General features: G+C 43.1%; 1 protein-coding gene across 1 annotated transcript in view; it reads left to right on the plus strand.

The window, feature by feature from the left end:
* Positions 1–18,968, plus strand: part of SERPINB5 (serpin family B member 5) — a 50,246-nt gene that overhangs the window by 10,926 nt on the left and 20,352 nt on the right. Inside the window, exons 2-3 of the mRNA XM_082259936.1 lie at positions 9,905–10,075; positions 12,773–12,904. Coding sequence (XP_082116062.1) covers positions 9,908–10,075; positions 12,773–12,904 — 300 coding nt within the window. The 5' untranslated portion in view covers positions 9,905–9,907. The remainder of the gene's footprint in view (positions 1–9,904; positions 10,076–12,772; positions 12,905–18,968) is intronic.

Raw genomic sequence — 18,968 nt, forward strand, 5'->3', positions numbered from 1 at the left:
TGTTCTTTTATATGAACATTAGTAATAAGTTCTGTATGGTTTGAGATTACCAGGTCCAGCAGAGCATCATATCTAGACGGGGCCTCAATAAGCTGCACCATAAAATTGTCTTCTAATAGGTTTATACATTTTTGCCCTTTAACTGTTCCAGCAGTGCCATTGCTCAAGTCAATTTCTGGGTATTTAAAATCCCCCATTATTATTACTGTTCCAGCCCTTGCAGCCCTTTCTATCTGTGCAAGGAGCTGAGTCACCGCCTCCTCATTAATAGTGGGAGGTCTATAACAAACTCCAATGATAGTCTTTGGATTAAGCACACCCATGTACATTTCCACCTATACTGCTTCAGACTCATCACACTCTCCATCAACTATGTCCTCTTTCCCACTCACTTTGAGATCACTTCTCAAATAGAGACAGACATAACCACCCCTCCGTTTTACCCTGTCTTTCCAAAAGAGAGCATAGCCAGGAATATGAGTAACCCAGTCATGTAAAGAATGAAGCCAAGATTCAGCAATTCCAATTAAATCATAGTTCTCCTCATGCACCAGAGCTTCCAACTCACCTATTTTCCTTGGCAGACTTCTGCATTGGTGAACAAAGACTTTACTTATTTAGTACAAATAGTACCATTTCCATTTTTTTGAGTTATTGTTGCCTTTCTATTATCTTGAACCAGTCTGCCCATTCTCCTCTGACACCAACAAGGCATTTTTATCCACACAACTGTCGCTCACTGGATATTTTCTCTTTTTCGGACCATTCTCTGTAAAACCTAGAAATGGCTGTGCGTGAAAATCCCAGTAGATCAGCAGTTTTTGAAATACTCAGACCAGTCCATCTGGCACCAACAACTATGCAATGTTCAAATTCACTTTAATCCCATTTCTTCCCCATTCTGATGCTCAGTTTGAACTTCAGCAAGTCATCTTCACCAGTTCTAGATGCCTAAATGCATCAAGTTGCTGTCATGTTATTGGCTGATTAGCAATTTGTGTTACCAAGCAATTGAACAGGTGTACCTCATAAAATGGCCAGTGAGTGTATATACCAGCTATGATCAAAAATCCAGTTATGTAATGCGTGGTTCATTTTAAAATTGAGAGTTTTTGCACATTGTTAACAATGACCTCATAACAGTGGAATTTTAGCTGATGCTTTTGAAAACATCAGAGATTTGGCCAAGGTCTAAAAGTTCCGCTCCATAAATATTATTATATTGGCTGCCAAATTCTTCTACATTCAAAGTGTGCTTTAAACACATGTCTTTTCCCCAAACATGATATTGTGCTAAACCTGTAGGTAAATAAGAAAACGTCAACCTTTGTTAAGTGGAACAGTGTGTTTGATAAAAAAAATTGGACAGATCCTTCACCCCAGACAGGGCCTCTGTGAGCAGAGGAGATTTCCTTCCTGGGAAATTAACCAGTATTCTAATCAAAGTAACTAGGAGAAGAGGAACTACTGCAGCCAGCATATACCTCTAACCATAAGTATATACTGTAGATGCACACTGTATTGGAATAATACAAGCTTTATATAATAATAGGTTACTAACAATACATACATCCAATGTGAAAATAGGTAATATCAACAAAGGGCCTGATAGGAGTCCTGGTGGAATTGTGCACATATACCCAAGTATATATAATTATTGATAGAAATGCCCCCAGATAAATGTTTCAGCAAAGTCCATTTGCAGGGGCCCTTGAGGATGATCACGATGAGGCACTCGTCTTGTGTCGAAGACCTGAAGACAGAGTCATTGATGATGGGGAGATCCAGCCATCATCAAACCAGCCTGGAATGTAGCTTCTCATTAGCAGAAACTGTGGTGTGATACTGGAACTCAGGGTCAGCCTATCCAATGCAAGTCCCCAGTAACTTCTAATATGCTATGCAATCAGATCTTTAACTACCTGTGGGCCATCGGATCCCTAACCTGACTCTAGCCCATGCTGGTTATTGGGCCTTAAGCTAAAACTAGCTATTTAATCCCTGGACAGAATAAACAAGGTTAACTAAAATAACAGGAGCTGCATATAAACTCTACTGCAAAAAACAGATACAAACACAGACGCCGTATCACAAACTTAGCTATATGGTATAGTACATGTGAGATACCATGAGATAACAACAAGGGAGCAGATATGTCACCAGTCTTTAGATATAATTATATATACAGGTACACCCAGAAGCTGTGGGCAACAAAATTAAACCATTAACATAGGAACCCCTTGCCTAATAATCTCTGTGTCAGGACCTGAATCACCTGCCGGTGCCACGCTGGTTCCTTGGGTGGAAAGTTGTAGTTCCAGTCTCCACCAGCGGATATCTCTCAGCAGCCAGCAGTTTCTTGTAATCAGTCTCCACCTGATGCTGGTTGTTGGGAGTGCACTTAAAGCGGAGTTCCACCCAAAAGTGGAACTTCTGCTTATGTGCTTCCTCCCCCCCCTCCGGTGCCACATTTGGCACCTTTCAGGGGGGAGTGGGGAAACAGGTACCCAATTTGACAGGTACCCTTCCCCACCTCTGGGAGACAGCGCCGCCACGCTGTCCCTCGGAAGTTCAGCCCCCTCCTTTTTCAATTACAAATCACAGCGCGCATGCGCAGTAGAGAACCAGCAGTGAAGCGGAAAGGCTTCACTACCGGGTTCCCTTACAAAAATGGGCTTTGGGTGCCGACATCGCGGGAACCCTGGACAGGTAATTTCTAATATTTAAAGGTCAGCAGCTACAGTATTTGTAGCTGCTGACCCTTCATTTTTTTCATGGGGGGGGGGGGGGGGGGGCAGAACTTCTCTTTAAGTCTCACCTCTACTAGTTCCACTTGCGTCAGTGTTTTGATTTGTTGTGCTAGTCTGTTGCTGTTGCCATGTATCCTGATCAAGCTCTAGCCCTGCATGCTGCACCCTGCTGCCTTGTATCTGCTCCCCTTGCTCCTGCACCCAGTCCTTATTCCCACTTCCTTGCATCCCTGGCATTCTCTGTTACCTGTTCCTCATCTTGTGTATAATGTACTTATTTTATATAGTTAATGCTGTTAGGCTTTCTGTCACTTAGGCATTTTGGTTATATGGTTGTCCTTCACTTGTATCTTCATGTTTGCTTGTTTCTTGTTTTTTTGGTATGTGGATGTTTTGTGTTTTATTATTAATACATTTACTTCACTATAGTCTGGTCTGAGTTTCTAAGTGTAGCCACATAGATCTGGTTATCTCAGGGGTGTCCAAACTACGGCCATCCAGCTGTTGCAGAACTACACATCCCATTAGGCATTGTAAAACTCTGACATTCACAGACATGACTACGCATGATGGGAATTGTAGTTCCTGAATAGCTGGAGCACCATAGTTTGGACACACCTGGGTTATCTGCTGCAGAATTCTAAAATCCTGCTTCTGGTCTGGATTTGCGACAGTTCTTCCATGGGGACATGTGGTCTCAGCTTCTCTCTCTCTTTTTCTCTCCACTTCCTTCCTCTGGGGGTTCTAATAAAGTCACACAGAAACAGTAAGTGATATACATAAAAAACACTGTGACATTAGGCAGCAAAGACACTTACAAATACAGATAGTAGAGGGCAGAAAATCCCTATAATGGCAAACACTGCTGCCCAGCACCCTCACAAACAAAGAAAACTACAGTAGCATTTGTTTGCTTGCTGGAGGGTCCAGAATAGAGCTTTTAAAAAGGCAGTGCACATTATTTGCCAAAGCAATAAAAGTGATCAAAACATTTTTTTTAAAGAGAGTGTAAAATTGGAAAAAAATGTAATAAAATAAATGTAAAAAATATATATATTTGAAAACACCACAGTTCCCACGTGCTCACGCGCAGTGGTGATAGCATACGTAGGTCACGCCCACATACGTAAATGGCGTGCACACCACACATGTGAGGTATCGCTGCGAACGTCAGAGCGAGAGCAATAATTCTAGCACTACATCTCCTCTGTAACTCTAAACTGGTAACCTGTAAAAAACTTTAAATCGTCACCTATTGAAATTTTCCATGAGTGCATGCAATTTTGAAGCATGACATGTTAGATATCGTTTTACTTGGCGTAACATCATCTTTCATATTTTACAAAAAAATTGGAGTATATATTGTTTTTTTTTTTTTCATTAAAGTGCATTTTTCCCCAAAATTTGTGTTTGAAAAACCGCGTGACATAAAAGATTGCAACGACCACTGTTTTATTCTCTAGGGCCTCTGTTAAAAAAAAAAAAATATATATATATATATATATATAATGTTTGGGGGGGGGGGGGGTTCTAAGTAATTTTCGAGAAAAAAATACAGATTTTTACTTGTAAACAACAAGTGTCAGAAAAAGGCCTGGTCAACAAGTGAATATTATAGGTGAAACCAAGAAATTACGTATGGTAATACAATTTTTACATGGTAACAGGTGCTGCAAAACAGACGGGCAGTTTGTTTTTATTGTGTCTGCAGGGAAAATGTGGTTACTCACATGGGTGTGTCAGAGTCAAACACAGACACAGAAAAATGTGTGAATAGTACTTGTACTGTATATGTGTGGGAGCATAGATAGATGATTCCTCCCAGTTTTGGAAATTGACAAAGGGAGACAACCTGAAAAGGTAAAAAGATGCTGCTTGCACAGTGTGGACTGAATTGCTTAACTAGTTTCAGATCTGGCTGTCTGGTCTGAGTAAGTAGGGCAGTGCACAGGTGTCATTAGTATATACAAACCTGATTCCAAAAAAGTTGGGACACTGTAAAAATTGTGAATAAAAACAGAATGCAATGATGTGGAAGTTTCAAATTTCAATATTTTATTCAGAATACAACATAGATGACATATAAAATGTTTAAACTGAGAAAATGTATTATTTTAAGGGAAAAATCAGTTAATGTTAAATTTCATGGCATCAACACATCTCAAAAAAGTTGGGAGAAGGCCATGTTTACCACTGTGTGGCATCCCCTCTTCTTTTTATAACAGTCTGCAAACGTCTAGGGACTGAGGAGACAAGTTGCTGAAGTTTAGGAATAGGAATGTTGTCCCATTCTTGTCTAATACAGGCTTCTAGTTGCTCAACTGTCTTAGGTCTTCTTTGCCGCATCTTCCTCTTTATGATGCCCTAAATTTTTTCTATGGGTGAAAGATATGGACTGCAGGCTGGCCATTTTTAGTACCCAGATCCTTCTTCTATGCAGCCATGATGTTGTAATTGATGCAGTATGTGGTCTGGCATTGTCATGTTGGAAAAAAAAGGTCTTCCCTGAAAGAGACGACATCTGTATGGGAGCATATGTTGTTCTAGAACTTGGATATACCTTTCAGCATTGATGGTGCCTTTCCAGATGTGTAAGCTGCCCATGCCACACGCACTCATGCAACCCCATATCATCAGAGATGCCGGCTTCTGAACTGAGCGCTGATAACAACTTGGGTGGTCCTTGTCCACTTTAGTCCGGATGACATGGCGTCCCAGTTTTCCACAAAGAACTTCAAATTTTGATTCGTCTGACCACAGAACAGTTTTCCACTTTGCCACAGTCCATTTTAAATGAGCCTTGGCCCAGAGAAAACGCCTGCGCTTCTGGATCATGTTTAGATATGGTTTCTTTTTTGGCCTATAGAGTTTTAGTCGGCAACAGTGAATGGCACGGTGGATTATGTTCAGCGACAATGTTTTCTGGAAGTATTCCTGAGCCTTTGTTGTGATTTCCATTACAGTAGCCTTCCTGTATATGATGCAGTGCCGTCTAAGGGCCCGAAGATCACGGGCATCCAATATGGTTTGACCCTTACGCACAGAGATTGTTCCAGATTCTCTGAATCTTTGGATGATATTATGCACTGTAGATGATGATGACTTCAAACTCTTTGCAATTTTTCTCTGAGAAACTCCTTTCAGATATTGCTCCACTATTTTTTGCTGCAGCATTGGGAGAATTGGTGATCCTCTGCCCATCTTGATTCTGAGAGACACTGCCACTCTCAGAGGCTCTTTTTATACCCAATCATGTTGTCAATTGACCTAATAAGTTGCAAATTGGTCCTCCAGCTGTTCCTTATATGTACATTTAACTTTTCCGGCCTCTTATTGCTACCTGTCCCAACTTTTTTGGAATGTGTAGCTCTCATGAAATCCAAAACGAGCCAATATTTGGCATGACATTTCAAAATGTCTCACTTTCAAAATTTGATATGTTATCTATATTATATTGTTAATAAAATATAAGTTTATGAGATTTGTAAATGAGTCCATTCCTTTTTTTACTCACAATTTGTACAGTATCCCAACTTTTTTGGAATCAGGTTTGTAGAGCAGTGTACAGGGGTCAGTATTTTGTAGGGCTTTATGCAGAGGTTAGTAGTTTGTAGGGCAGTGTATAGAGGTCAGCAGTTTGCGGCGCAGTATACAGGGGTCAGTAATTTATAGGCAGCATGCAGGGGTCATTAGTTTGAAGGGCAGAGTACAGGGGGTCAGCAGGGTAAAGTACATGAGGTCAGCAGGTCAGAGTATAGGGGGGTCAGCATGGCAGGGTACACCGGATCAGCAGGGCAGGGTACAGGGGGACAGAGTAGAGAGGGTCAGCAGGGCAGGGTATAGGAGTTAGCAGAGAAATGTACTGGAGCTCAGAACATCAAAGTACAGGGCAGAGTACAGGGGTCAGCAGGGAAGAATACAGGGGTCAGCAGAATAGAGTACATAGGTCAGCAGTGCAGAGTACTAGGGTCAGCAGGGCAGAGTATAGGAGGTCAGCAGGCCAGAGTACAGCTAGTCAGCAGGCCAGAGTACAGGGAGTCAGAAGGTCAAAGTACAGCGGGTCAGCAGGGCACAGTACAGGGGGTCAACAGAACTGAGTACAGGGGTCAGTAGAGCAGAGTACAGGGGAAATCAGGGCAAGTGTACAGAGGTCAGCAGAGCACAGGAGGTCAGCAGGGCAGAGTAAGGGGAGTCAGAAGAGCAGAGTACAGGGGGCCAGTACAGGAGTCAGTAGTCTGTAGTGCAGTGAGCAACGGTATGACATTGCTATGTTTTGGTGTCACTTTTCACACATTCCATGTGATGTCACATACAAGTGCCTGGGATGGATGAGAGAGGAGTTTCTTCTCTACACTGCTATATCCATCACCTGCCTGCAATCAACAGGAAGATTGTGATTGAGGGGGTACCGACCCCCACTCTAAAGAGAGAGAGCAGGGAGATGACACAAGCAGTGTTCTGGCTACGGGATCCATGGGACACTGGGACTCTGTTAAAGTTCTAGGATAGTCTGGCGGCATTCATGATTGTTGGGAGGTATGATAGATATTGTAGACAGATAGAATAATTACTGTAATGCAGTTATTTTTCATAGTGCATAGATACAGTATATTGTGACAATACTATATTTTTAATTTCCAGTTGATATATTGTTTAATTTGCTTTGCAAAATGTGGCCCTTATGTCCAGCTTGTCTAGAACTAGCCACCTACAGAGATAGACGTGAGATATGTGGACCTGGCTCTCTTCTCCTCCACTCCTCTCCATTTATAGGAACTGGAACTAAATGAGGTCTGAAAAAGGACTCAGCCTTTTTGATGTGTTAACGCACACATGTTATGATTAGGGCCTGTTCACACTGGTGCTTTTGTAAAATGCGTTATGCATTTTTTGAAAATGATTATTGCATTTGTAGTGTGTTTTTAATGTGTTGCATTACATTTTGCATTACATTTTGCATTAAAATGTAATACATGTTACATGCATTTTGCATGCATTTTTCTCCCTGGTCACCTGAAAAAAATATTGACATGTGACTCAAAAAAGGAACTTTAAAAAAACGTATGGTCCATCTTTAAGTGCCTTTCCATTTACTGTAATTAAAGGTGTGTTTTTGGTGCATTTTTAAAACAGGGTACCAAAGAGGCAGAAAGCAGGACTTTAAAATGCAGTCCAATTTAAAAAAAAAAAACAGTGTTCAGAGGTGTGAACATGTTTTCAAATATATAACTATTTTTCTCGCGCTTTTGCACAGCAAAAGCGCACCATTGTGAATAGAGCCTAATAGACACAGCCTACAGCATCACACCAAGGCTTCCTCTCTGATCCCCTGGTCCCATCAGTTGCCCGCCCCAAGAGCACGTCCCTGCTTAATATGTGTCTACATGTTTTACATGGGCTGCTGCAGTAGATCTTTTAAAACATCTGCACTTTTTTATTTCCTGTGCATCATAACGCACAGATGTTTTACAACAGTGGGCTATGGTGCTCTAAAATGCAGGATTGTTGTTGTGTGTTAAAATCATACTTACCTATATTGATACAGCATCGGTCTGATGCTGCCTCTGTCCCACGCTTGTTCTAACACTGAGAACCAAGTGATCAAACACCACTGATTGCTCGGGTCTCACAGCTCCCTCTCACAGCTAGTGACTGTCAGTCTTCTCTGCCCCCACCTCATGCTCACTGGAGCACTGGGCTGTGGAGAGGGCAAGAGTGCCCGGTTTAGGCTCTCAGCGGCTTACTGAGAGCCTGAGTCAGGTTCCGGTCCATGCATGTGGGCGGATCCCAATCACATGGTAGCGATCCTTCCTGAGCCTGAACCGGCTTGGTTACGTCAGCCGACAGCAGGCTTCAGCCCCGCTGTCTGCTGAAAAGGGGTCACGGGAGTGCAAAATGATCTGATTCACAGAAGTACAGCCAAACAAGCTTTGGCTGTACTTCTTCTTTAGGAGTTGTGCTTTGCCATGCATTCTGGCAAGGCAGGTTACCTCAGTGCAAAAATATCAGTCTGGCCAAATAGTCTGTAGCTAACCCAATGCTATCCTTAGACATAAGAAAGAGGTTGGAAGATCGAAAGCCGCCAAAAGGATCATTCTGTTGACAGTGGCATAAACGTGCATGATTGTTTCAAATATGCATGTTACTGTTATGTATGAAGCAGCCACCCATAAATTATTGCTAATTTCAAGCAAGTACTACAAATGATCTGCAGAAATCTATTTCTAATAGGTTTTACAATCTGACTATTACCAGCCAGACCAGCAGAGGTTTATTAAATGTTTGGAAGTAGTCTAAGAATAGTTCATATTCCCATCGCACACCTTCCTGGATATAAGCACATCAGTTGTGGGTGCTGCAGTGATCACCAGCTGGACACTGAGTCTATCACAGATACATACATATTTGCCAGCACACCAAGCATCTTGCACAGCAGTCCGAAGAAACATTTTATTTCAAAAGGATCACATCAAGATAGGTGCAATGTTTCGGGGGCACGCAGGACCCCTTCGTCAGGCATTACAGGCCATAGATTGTGCAAATTTCTTTCCTGCAAACACGGGGTAAGCGGGCAAGAAAAGCTGTCCCTGCTGGGAAAAGACAATGATTATAGCTAGAAGCTAAAGCAGCCGGTCTAACTTTTCTTGAAAAGTATTCAAGCAGGGAACCCCATGGGGTTTCCTGCCACATACTACTAAGTCTTATCAAATATACAAGTCTTTGAAATATGATTACAGACGCTGGGTCTATGTGATGACAGAATTGTCAAAGAATAAATAAATAGCTTAGCAAATACAGACAGCAGGCAAAATAGTTTTGCTTGCTGTTCATAAAGTGACCCAGAAAACAATAGCCAAAACAGGGAGTAAGCATGAGAGTAAGCATGAGAGCTTGGAAAGTTAACAAATCTTTTTCTTTTTATCCGACACATATACTTTGCAGTGTTTTATTTATTTATTTATTTTCATTTTGTGCTTACTTTTTTCATTTACATCAATTTTATTCTACATTATTGTAACATATATATATATATATATATATATATATATATATATATATATATATATATATATATATATATATATATCTGTATATATATGTGTGAGTGTGTGTGGTGTATACCACTCTTTTTAATGCACTGTTTTATGTTGTAGATAATGGATGCTTTCCGTCTGGCAAACACATCTTTGGCCGTTGACATTCTAAAAATGTTCTGTGAAAAAAGCAAGACAGATAATTTCATCTTTTCACCGATTTGCGTTTCTTCTACTTTGGCTTTAGCTTTTAAAGGAGCCAAGGGAGACACAGCAACTGAAATAGAAAAGGTAGGTGATAATTTCATGTTTATTCCTTTTTATTCCTTCCTGTTTATTGATAATCAGCAACTACAATACATTGCCATGAGGACCTGAATAGCTAGGCTGCAAAGCATGGCCAGATGTAGCCTGATGTGGGGTTGCAGTAAAATAATTCAGGGGGTCAGAGGATGCAAGGTCAGCAGGGGACAGTGTACAGGGGAGCAGAAGGACAGAGGATAGGAGGTCAGCAGGGACATTTATAAGAGTCAGTAGGGTAGTGTGTGGTGGGCGAATATGTCAATATATAGGGGTCAGCAGAGCAGAGGACAAGGGTCAGTAGGGCAGTGTACAAGGGTCAGCAGAGCAGAGAAAAGGGGTCAGCAGGACAGAGGACAGGGGTCAGCAGGACAGAGGACAGGGGTCAGCAGGACAGAGAACAGGGATCAGAGGGCAGAGGAAAGGGGTTCAGCAGGGCGGGGTACAGCGGCTAGCAGGGCAGTGTAAAGGGGTTAGCAGGACGGAGGACAGGGGTCAGCAGGCTGTATCTGTAAGGAAATCTGATTTCAGCTGTGTGCTGTGTGGGAAGGAGGGGATCTGCTGAGTGCCTTGTGTGCAGTGGAGGGACGAGGTCATCTAGCACCCAATGTGAAGACAACAATCTGTGCCCTCCCCCAATATATACGTTTCCTGTCTCAGCAGACCCCCCCCCCCCTCCTTGAAAAAAAAACTCCAGCACTAATCAGCATGCTCACCCCCCCTAAACATAAATAACCTCTGTGAGCCAAAATTCTCCTCAAACAAAAATGGCAAAATTCCTCGTCCTCCCAGTCCAAATCCACCTCCAAGCACAAATCTTTTCACCCCAATCCCACCTCCTAGATCAAATGCCCCTCCAATTGCCTTCACCTAGCAAAGTTTTCCCCCACCCAAAAAAATCAACCCTCCTAGCGTGCAAATTCTTTCCTCTCAAATCTCCCATTACAAATCCCCCCAAATTCCCCCTCCCAGGACAAACCTCCCCCCCCCGAAATCTCCCCTAGTACAAATCCCCACCACCCTAATTCTTCTCCTAGCGCAGATTCTCTCTCCCCAAATCTTCCCTCCTAACACAAATACCCCCCCAGTACAAATCTTCTCCCCCAAATCCTCCTTCTAGCATGAATCCCCCCAATTCCCCCTCTTGGCCCGAATCCCTTCAACCCATCCAACAAAAATCTTCCCCATTTCCCCTCCTAGCACAAATCCTCTCCTCCCCAAATCCTCCTCCTACAACAAATTCCCGCTCCCAGTACCCCTCTTAACCCAAATCCCCCCACCCCTTGCACAAATCCACCCCCCAGATCCCCTCTCCTAACACAAATCCTCTCCCCCCAAATCCTCCTTCCTAACATGAATACCCCTCAACCCCCCCCCCCCCCCCCATCTCCACAAACCTCTCATCCAAAGCACAAACAATTGTTACCCCCCACCCCATTGTGTTCCCAGTACAATTCCCCCACCCCCACTCCCTCCCAAACTTACAGGCAGCACATTTACAGGAGTAGTGACAGTGGGAGGCTGTGCTGTGCTCCCTGCAGGAATGGTATATATTAACATAGTTACATTGGTCCAGCTTGTAACTATGCATATACAGTACCTGGCTGATGCCCCTGCAAACTGCAAATCACTGAATTGGACACTGCTATTCCAGTGGTCTCCACTTGCTTCTGGGTCCCATGCTAAGTGGCTGGTCTAATGCATTGTAAACACAAGAGGTTAGCTGTTTGGCACAGGTGCCATTCAGAAATTCTTTGTATTTTCTGAATGAATGCAAGAATTGTTTTGATTAGACAAGGGGGGGAGTTTGACATCACCACCCTGCCTGTCCAACTTGTCCAATCAGAGAACATTTTGCATAGAAATGCAAAGCATTCTCTGAATGGCACACGTGCTTCATGGCTGAGCTCCTGTCAGCTCGGGACCCAGAAGCAAGAGGAGATCACCGGAGTAGCAGTGTCCACTTCAGTGTTTTCCAGCTTCCATGAGCATCAAACAAGTATGGTATATACAGTTACATTGTTCCAGGCTGGTAAAATATTTAAAAATACACAATGCCTGGAATGTGTTATTCTTTAGGGAATAAATCAAATATTTTCAAAGATTAAAACACATAACAAGCTCATCTTCACCAATGCCACATTTCTATGATAACAAGGAGAACAATTAAGGATAGCCTCTAGCTTCCTCCATTTTTGTAACTGCCATTTACTTAAGGTGTCTTACCTGCTGATAATCAAATAAAAATGCAGAATTTTGTGGCAGTGCACATCATAATACATAGAACATTAACTATTATTAAGATAATTTTAATAAGAAAAAAAAAGAATGTGCATGCTCTTGGTTGACCTAATGGGGTTGATTTACTAAAGGCAAGTAGACTGTTTGCTTTGCAAAGAAAATGGCACTCTGCAAGGCAAGTTGTATGGAATTTTTTTATAAGAGCTTAGTGAATGAGGTGAAGCTCTGCTGACTTCCATCATCCAATTACATGCAAGCAAAAATTCATTTTTTTTTTTTTTATTATATGATATGATTGGGTATTCTATGCAGTGAATTTTCAGCACCCTGACTAACCTCTGAGGAAACTTCTAATGCAAAGTACAACTTCCCTTGCAAAGTGAACATTCCACATGTCCATATGTTCATGTATTTTTCATTGTAATACAATTTCTTCTTTTATACTAGGTTCTTCACTTTGAAAAGGTCAATGATTATGATTTTGGATTTCAAACGCTGACATCAGACATTTCCAAAATGTGTTCCCCTCTTAAAGTTATAAAAAGGGTTTACGTCGACAGTAGTCACGACTGCACTAAGGTGAGCATCTGTTTGTGTTCTATGCACACACTGAAAGTCTTCTCAGGCATGTAAAAAAGGAGAATGTGCTTTGTGACCAGGCTTAGTTTCTGCAACTCACAACTGCATTGGTGTTACTAAACCCAGGACCCTGCATTCACTATATCTGGTCTCCCACACAGGGCCGAAACTAGGGGGGAGGGGGCATCTGCCTCGGACGCCGCATAGAGAGGGGTGCTGCTGACAACAAGCAGTGACAGCGGTATAACTTCTCCTGTCAGTGCAGCGCTGAGAGCGAGGAGGAGACAGCCAGAGGCAGTGAGGACTGTATTCTCTCTCCCTCTGCTATTTCCCGCCAGATGCCTCCCGTGAAACTGTTTTTGGGTCTAATCAATACTGACTAATACCTGAAATTTTACACAAGTATACCAAACTGGCAATAGACTCAGACTACACTGGACGAAGGGTGCGTTCCCTTACGTACCCTTTGTCATAAGAGATAAAATATAACTTTTATTAATTTCTATAAAACATAATCTGAACTGTATATGAACATAGAGGGAGGGTGTATTTATTGGTTGGCCAGCAATGTACTAATGATTATTATATACGTATTGAAAGACAGAGCCAGAGCAGAAAAGGTACAAAACTCTCCTTCTATACAATCCAGGGATTTAGTAGCTACAAGTCTCAACTTACTGTTCCTGTTGACCAGATCTAAAGGCTGCAAAAAACACAATCTCTCTAACTTCTATTCAAAGTGCCCTCTCTACACCCGATTGTCCGCCAGTAAAGCCTCGTACACACGCAACGCATTTCCGCCGACCGGTCGTCCGTCTTTTGTCCAGAGTGCGTGTCTGTTGGTTGGAATGTGCTCTAGACTGAACACAAATTTTCCCGCATGACAGAATTCTACTTCAGAATTGATGTCATGTTTTGGATTGCTTTCTATGTGTTCTTTCATCTCTGAGCATGCCTAGTCTTGCTCATAAGATTTTTCCCCTTTGAAATCTGTACTAATGAGACGAAAATCGGACGTGTTTTGACAGTCGACAAAAATTATATAGCCTGCACACCAGGATTTTTTCGGCCGAAAAGTCGGAGTCGGTTGTCGGAAGCACCATACTAACAAGCCGAAAATCGGCAGATCGGTCGTCGGACGAAATTTCCCGGCCGAATTTCTTCTTGTGTGCACGGGGCTTTACTGATGTCTTTGTGTAGATACTGCTTGCCAAGTAGTTTTTAGGGCGGTGTGAGAATCTAGCTCACCTGACTCAAAAAGGCTACACTGGTCACTGAAAACCTGCCTTATTGAAGCTCTCTCTCTTTCAAACTCTCCTGTCAGGTCTATCTCAAATGATGTGGCCTATCTGTTTCTAAATGGCCACACCCTGCACACTTGGCTGGTTAATCTTGCTCTTAAAGCCTTCTAACATACTAGCACTATCAAAATGAAATGGCTGGCTAGCAACTAAACTGATATTTCCTGCCTATCGTATTCTGAATGCTGAAATAGTTTCTCAGGCCTGCCTCATCAAAATGCTAAGGCCCTGAGCACTTCTCTCAAACTAGCACTATCCAAAAATGGCTGACTAGCAGGTAACTGACATAAATTGCCCTGCCTAATGAATTCTAAAGGCTAGAAAGGTACTTAGGCCTGCCTCATGAAAATGCTAAAGCCCTGAGTGCTAACAATGCCTGCCAACCCTCCAAAAACACCCTCCCCACAAACCATACTTAACTCCAAATCATAAAGCTGCTCCCAAAAACTATAAACGCTACATGTTTCGCTTAATAAATAAGCTTTGCCAGGAGTGAAAAATAAATGCACCAAAATAAAAGTGTCAAAGAAATAAAGAAAGTTTGTGGTTGGGACCAACCTATCCCAACATGGTTAGAATCAAAATGGCGGCTTCCCCCATCCTTCCCTCTGTTTATAGGGTTTTCCGATTCAGTGGGAAATATCACCATCTAGTGGGGAATAACCAAAAAGCAGGTTCCAAATCAGGGAAAGAGTAAAATTGTCTATCCAAATCCCCAGGGAACCTCTTGAAGGGTACCATGTAAGAAGGTGTAGAGATAATGGATTATCCCATATCCATCTATAAATCACCCTCCCTGCTTTACCCAATCTTTTCTGACCATTTTCTCTCCCTAAAGTGCACAAACAGCAGGACAGACCTCTGGGTCGTCCGATTGTTTCCGGCAATGAGAATCTGACAGAAGGAGCTAGCAAATATGTCGACCTTGTCATGTGTCCATTTGTTCATGAATTAACGTCCTATATTGTGGACACTAGGGATAATGTGATCAGGTTGACTGACATAGTCTTAGAAGAGGATACATGGTTAGCGAGCCTAGATGTTGAAATATCAGACAGGATTTAGGGATACAGGCATGCAGATTCTTTTTGGATGCGACAGGAGTGGTTTTCCAGACACATATGGAGTTTCTTTTGGAACTATTAAAGTTCATACTGGAACACAACTTCTTTCTCTTTGATGGGCAAATAAATAAACAGCGGAGGGGCACCGCCATGGGCACTGCATGTGCACTGACGTATGCCAACCTATTTTTAGGTTGGTGGGAGCGTGAGGCTATGAACAATTATACATCAATTATCCCTCTCTGGGTACGTTTTCTAGATGACATATTTATTCTGTGGAAGGGCCAGAAAGAAACCTTTGTGGAGTTTGTGAAGTGTCTGAATGAGAATGAGATTGGCATGCTTTTCACAAGCGAGATCAATTATGAAGGCATTCATTTTCTAGATCTGTTGATTAAAAGGGATGGCCAGGGCTCAATTCAGACAACTATACAGTATATCAGAAACCAACTTTCACACATGCTCTTCTTCATTGGGATAGTAGCCACCCAGCATCTCTTAAAAGGGGTATACCCACTGGCCAATTCATGAGAGCCAAACAAAACTGCTCAACGGAGCAGGCTTTTCAGACAGAAAGCCCCTTGCGAAAGGAACGGTTTTCATGGAGGGAACATAAGATGCACGACCTTAAAAGATCATATCAAAAGGTAAAAGACATCCCAAGAGAAAGTCTATTGGTTGACAAACAAAAGCAAAGGGACACACAGGCGGGATTCCGAACTATTAGCTCATATTCCAACCAGTCGGTTCAGATTTTTAACATCATTAGACGATATTGGAACATCTTACACGATGAAAAAGATTTACATGGTGTCCTCCCCCTAATTATATACAGGAGGGGGAAAAAAACCTAAAAAATATGCTAGTACATAACCATCTCAATAGAATTCCACCACAACCATCCACTTCCACTTGGCTACCATGACAACCTATTGGCTGCTTTAAATGTGGGCACTGTAAGGCATGTACATATATCCCGACAACCAAGGAGTATGTGAATCTGAAAGATGGTACAATGATCCAATTAAAAGCATTTTATAATTGCCGCTCAGAAGGAGTGATCTATGCAGCTAAGTGCCCTTGCCCCAAATTATATGTGGGCAAAATCATTCGTCAGTTACAGCGACGAGTCCTGGAACATATTGATGATATAGCACTTAATAGAGAGAGAACTTTGGTTAGACATATGTGACAGGTACACAATAAGAACCCATACCAACTTAGGTTTTGGGTTATTGAACAACCAAAATTGGGTGCAAGGAAGGGCAAGGTGGATCTTTTGGCTCAATTTGCGTGCACCATCTGGCCTCAATGAAGGTTTTACTTATTTGCCCTTCATTAGGAATTATCAGGCTCTGCAGTGTGTATTCTGAGTTGCCCTTTAAATTAAACTAAATTTAGCTTAGAATGATCTGTACTGATTAAAATGGTCAAAAAAGATTGGGTAAAGCAGGAAGGGTGATTTATAGGTGGATATGGGATAATCCATTATCTCTACACCTTCTTACATGGTACCCTATAAGAGGTTCCCCGGGGATTTGGATAGACTTTTTTACTCTTTCCCTGATTTGGAACCTGCTTTCTGGTTAATCCCCACTAGATGGTGATATTCCCCACCGAATGGGAAAACCCTATAATAGAGGGAAGGGAGGGGGAAGCCGCCATTTTTATTCTAACCATGTGGGGAAAGGTTGGTCCCCTCCACAAACTTTCTTTATTTCTTTGACCCTTTTATTTTGATGCATTTATTTTTCACTCCTGACGAAGCTTATTTATTAAGCAAAACATGTAGAGTTTATAGTTTTTAGGAGCAGCTTTATGATTTAGGGTTAAGCATGGTCTGTAGGGAGGGTGTTTTTGGAGGGTTGGCAGGCAATGTTAGTACTCAGGGCTTTAGCATTTTCATGAGGCAGGGAGAGTACCTTTCTGGCCTATAGAATTCATTAGGCGGGACAATTTGTTATGTTATCTTAGACCTGACAGGAGAGTTTGAAAGAGAGAGAGCTTCAATAAGGCAGGTTTACTGTATCAACACATAGACATCAGTTACTGGCGGACAATCAGGTGTAGAGGGGACACTTTGAATAGAAGTTAGAGAGATTGTGTTTTTTGTAGCCTTTAGATCTGGTCAGCAGGAATAGTAAGTTGAGACTTGTAGCTACTAAATCCCTGGATTGTATAGAAGGAGAGTTGTGTACCTTTTCTGCTCTCGCTCTCTCTTTCAATACGTATGTAATGTTCATTAGTACATTGCTGGCCAACCAATTAATACACCCTCCCTCTATGTACATATACAGTTCAGGTTTTGTTTTATTAGAAATTAATAAAAGTTATATTTTAATACCGATGGCATAAGGTACGTAAGGCAACGCACCCTTCGTCCAGTGTAGTCTGTGTTTTTGGGTCTACTCACAACCTGTAGCCAGGGGCGGACTTCAAGCACTACCTGGGGGGAAGGTGAGGGGAGAACAGGATAGGAGCGGAGGAGAAGACCATCAGGGGGGTATTCCTGTAGTGGTCTCGGACAGCAGGGGGATCGGTGGGGTGGGGAGGTGCAAAGACAGAACGATGCCCGGTGCTCGTCTCTTCAGCAGCTGAAAGCCAGTTTCTCCCCCTTTCCCCCCTGCCGGCTTTCAGCTGCTGGAGGGAGACACACAGACATGGCCACGCCCAGCCCTTCCTTGGATGTTATGCCTGAGTTGCCGCTGATCTCCCCGACCCTAGCCTGCACTCAGAGCCGGGACAAGGGAACGGCATCCTGGGGCAGTGGGAGGAGAGCACTGTGTTGTGCTCTCCGTGCTCTCCTCTCCTGTCAGAACAGCGCTCCTCCAGCACATGAGACAAGATGGCACTTAAATGGCATCAGACTGTACACACACAGTTTGATTACCACCCCTATCTCCTCCAAGGACTGCTCATTCCAGCAGGAAATATGGGAAGGGGACCTCTAATCAAACTGTGTGTGTACAGTCTGATGCAAAGTGAGAGCAATCCTGTCTCATGTGCTGGAGTAGCTCTGTTCTGACAATAGATGGTGAAGGGGAGGCGGCAGGCAGCGGGAAGGTGAAAGGAGTCTGTGGTATTAGATGACATGACAAAGCACTGACTCCTTCACCATGGATAATGCAGTGATCAGATAGCATCCTGCTGATAAAATCCAGGTACTTTGCAGGCATCAGGCATGGAGTGGTCTCCTGGTGTAGTATAGGGTGATAGAGGAGTCCTCTCCTCTCTCCTCTCCTCTCTCTCCAACCCCCTTCACCCCCTCTCTCTTTCCCTTTCACCATCCTCTCTCTCAGTCCCCTCTCTCTTCCCTCACCCACCTCTCTCTCTCACCCCTTTCTCCTCTCTCACCCCCTCTCTCTCTCTTAGTCCCTCTCTCCTCCCTCATCCCCCTCTCTCCTTCCTCACCCCCTCTCTCTCTCAGCCCCCTCTCTCCTCCCTCACCCCCTATCTCTCTCACCACTCTCCCCCTCTCTCTCTCTCACCCCCTATCCCTTACCCCCTTTCTCTCTCTCTCCCATCCCCCATCTCTCTCACCCCCCTCTCCTCCCTCACCCCCTTGCTCTCTCACCCCTCTCTCTCAGCCCCCTCTCCTCCCTCATCTCCTCTCTCTCTCAACCCCCTTCTCTCACACCCCTTTTCTCTCTCTCTCTCCCACCCCCATCTCTCTCACCCCCCTCTCCCCACCCTGTCTCT

The sequence above is a fragment of the Pelophylax lessonae genome, assembly GCF_965119305.1.
Source record: "Pelophylax lessonae genome assembly, chromosome: 5".
NCBI lineage: Eukaryota > Metazoa > Chordata > Amphibia > Anura > Ranidae > Pelophylax > Pelophylax lessonae.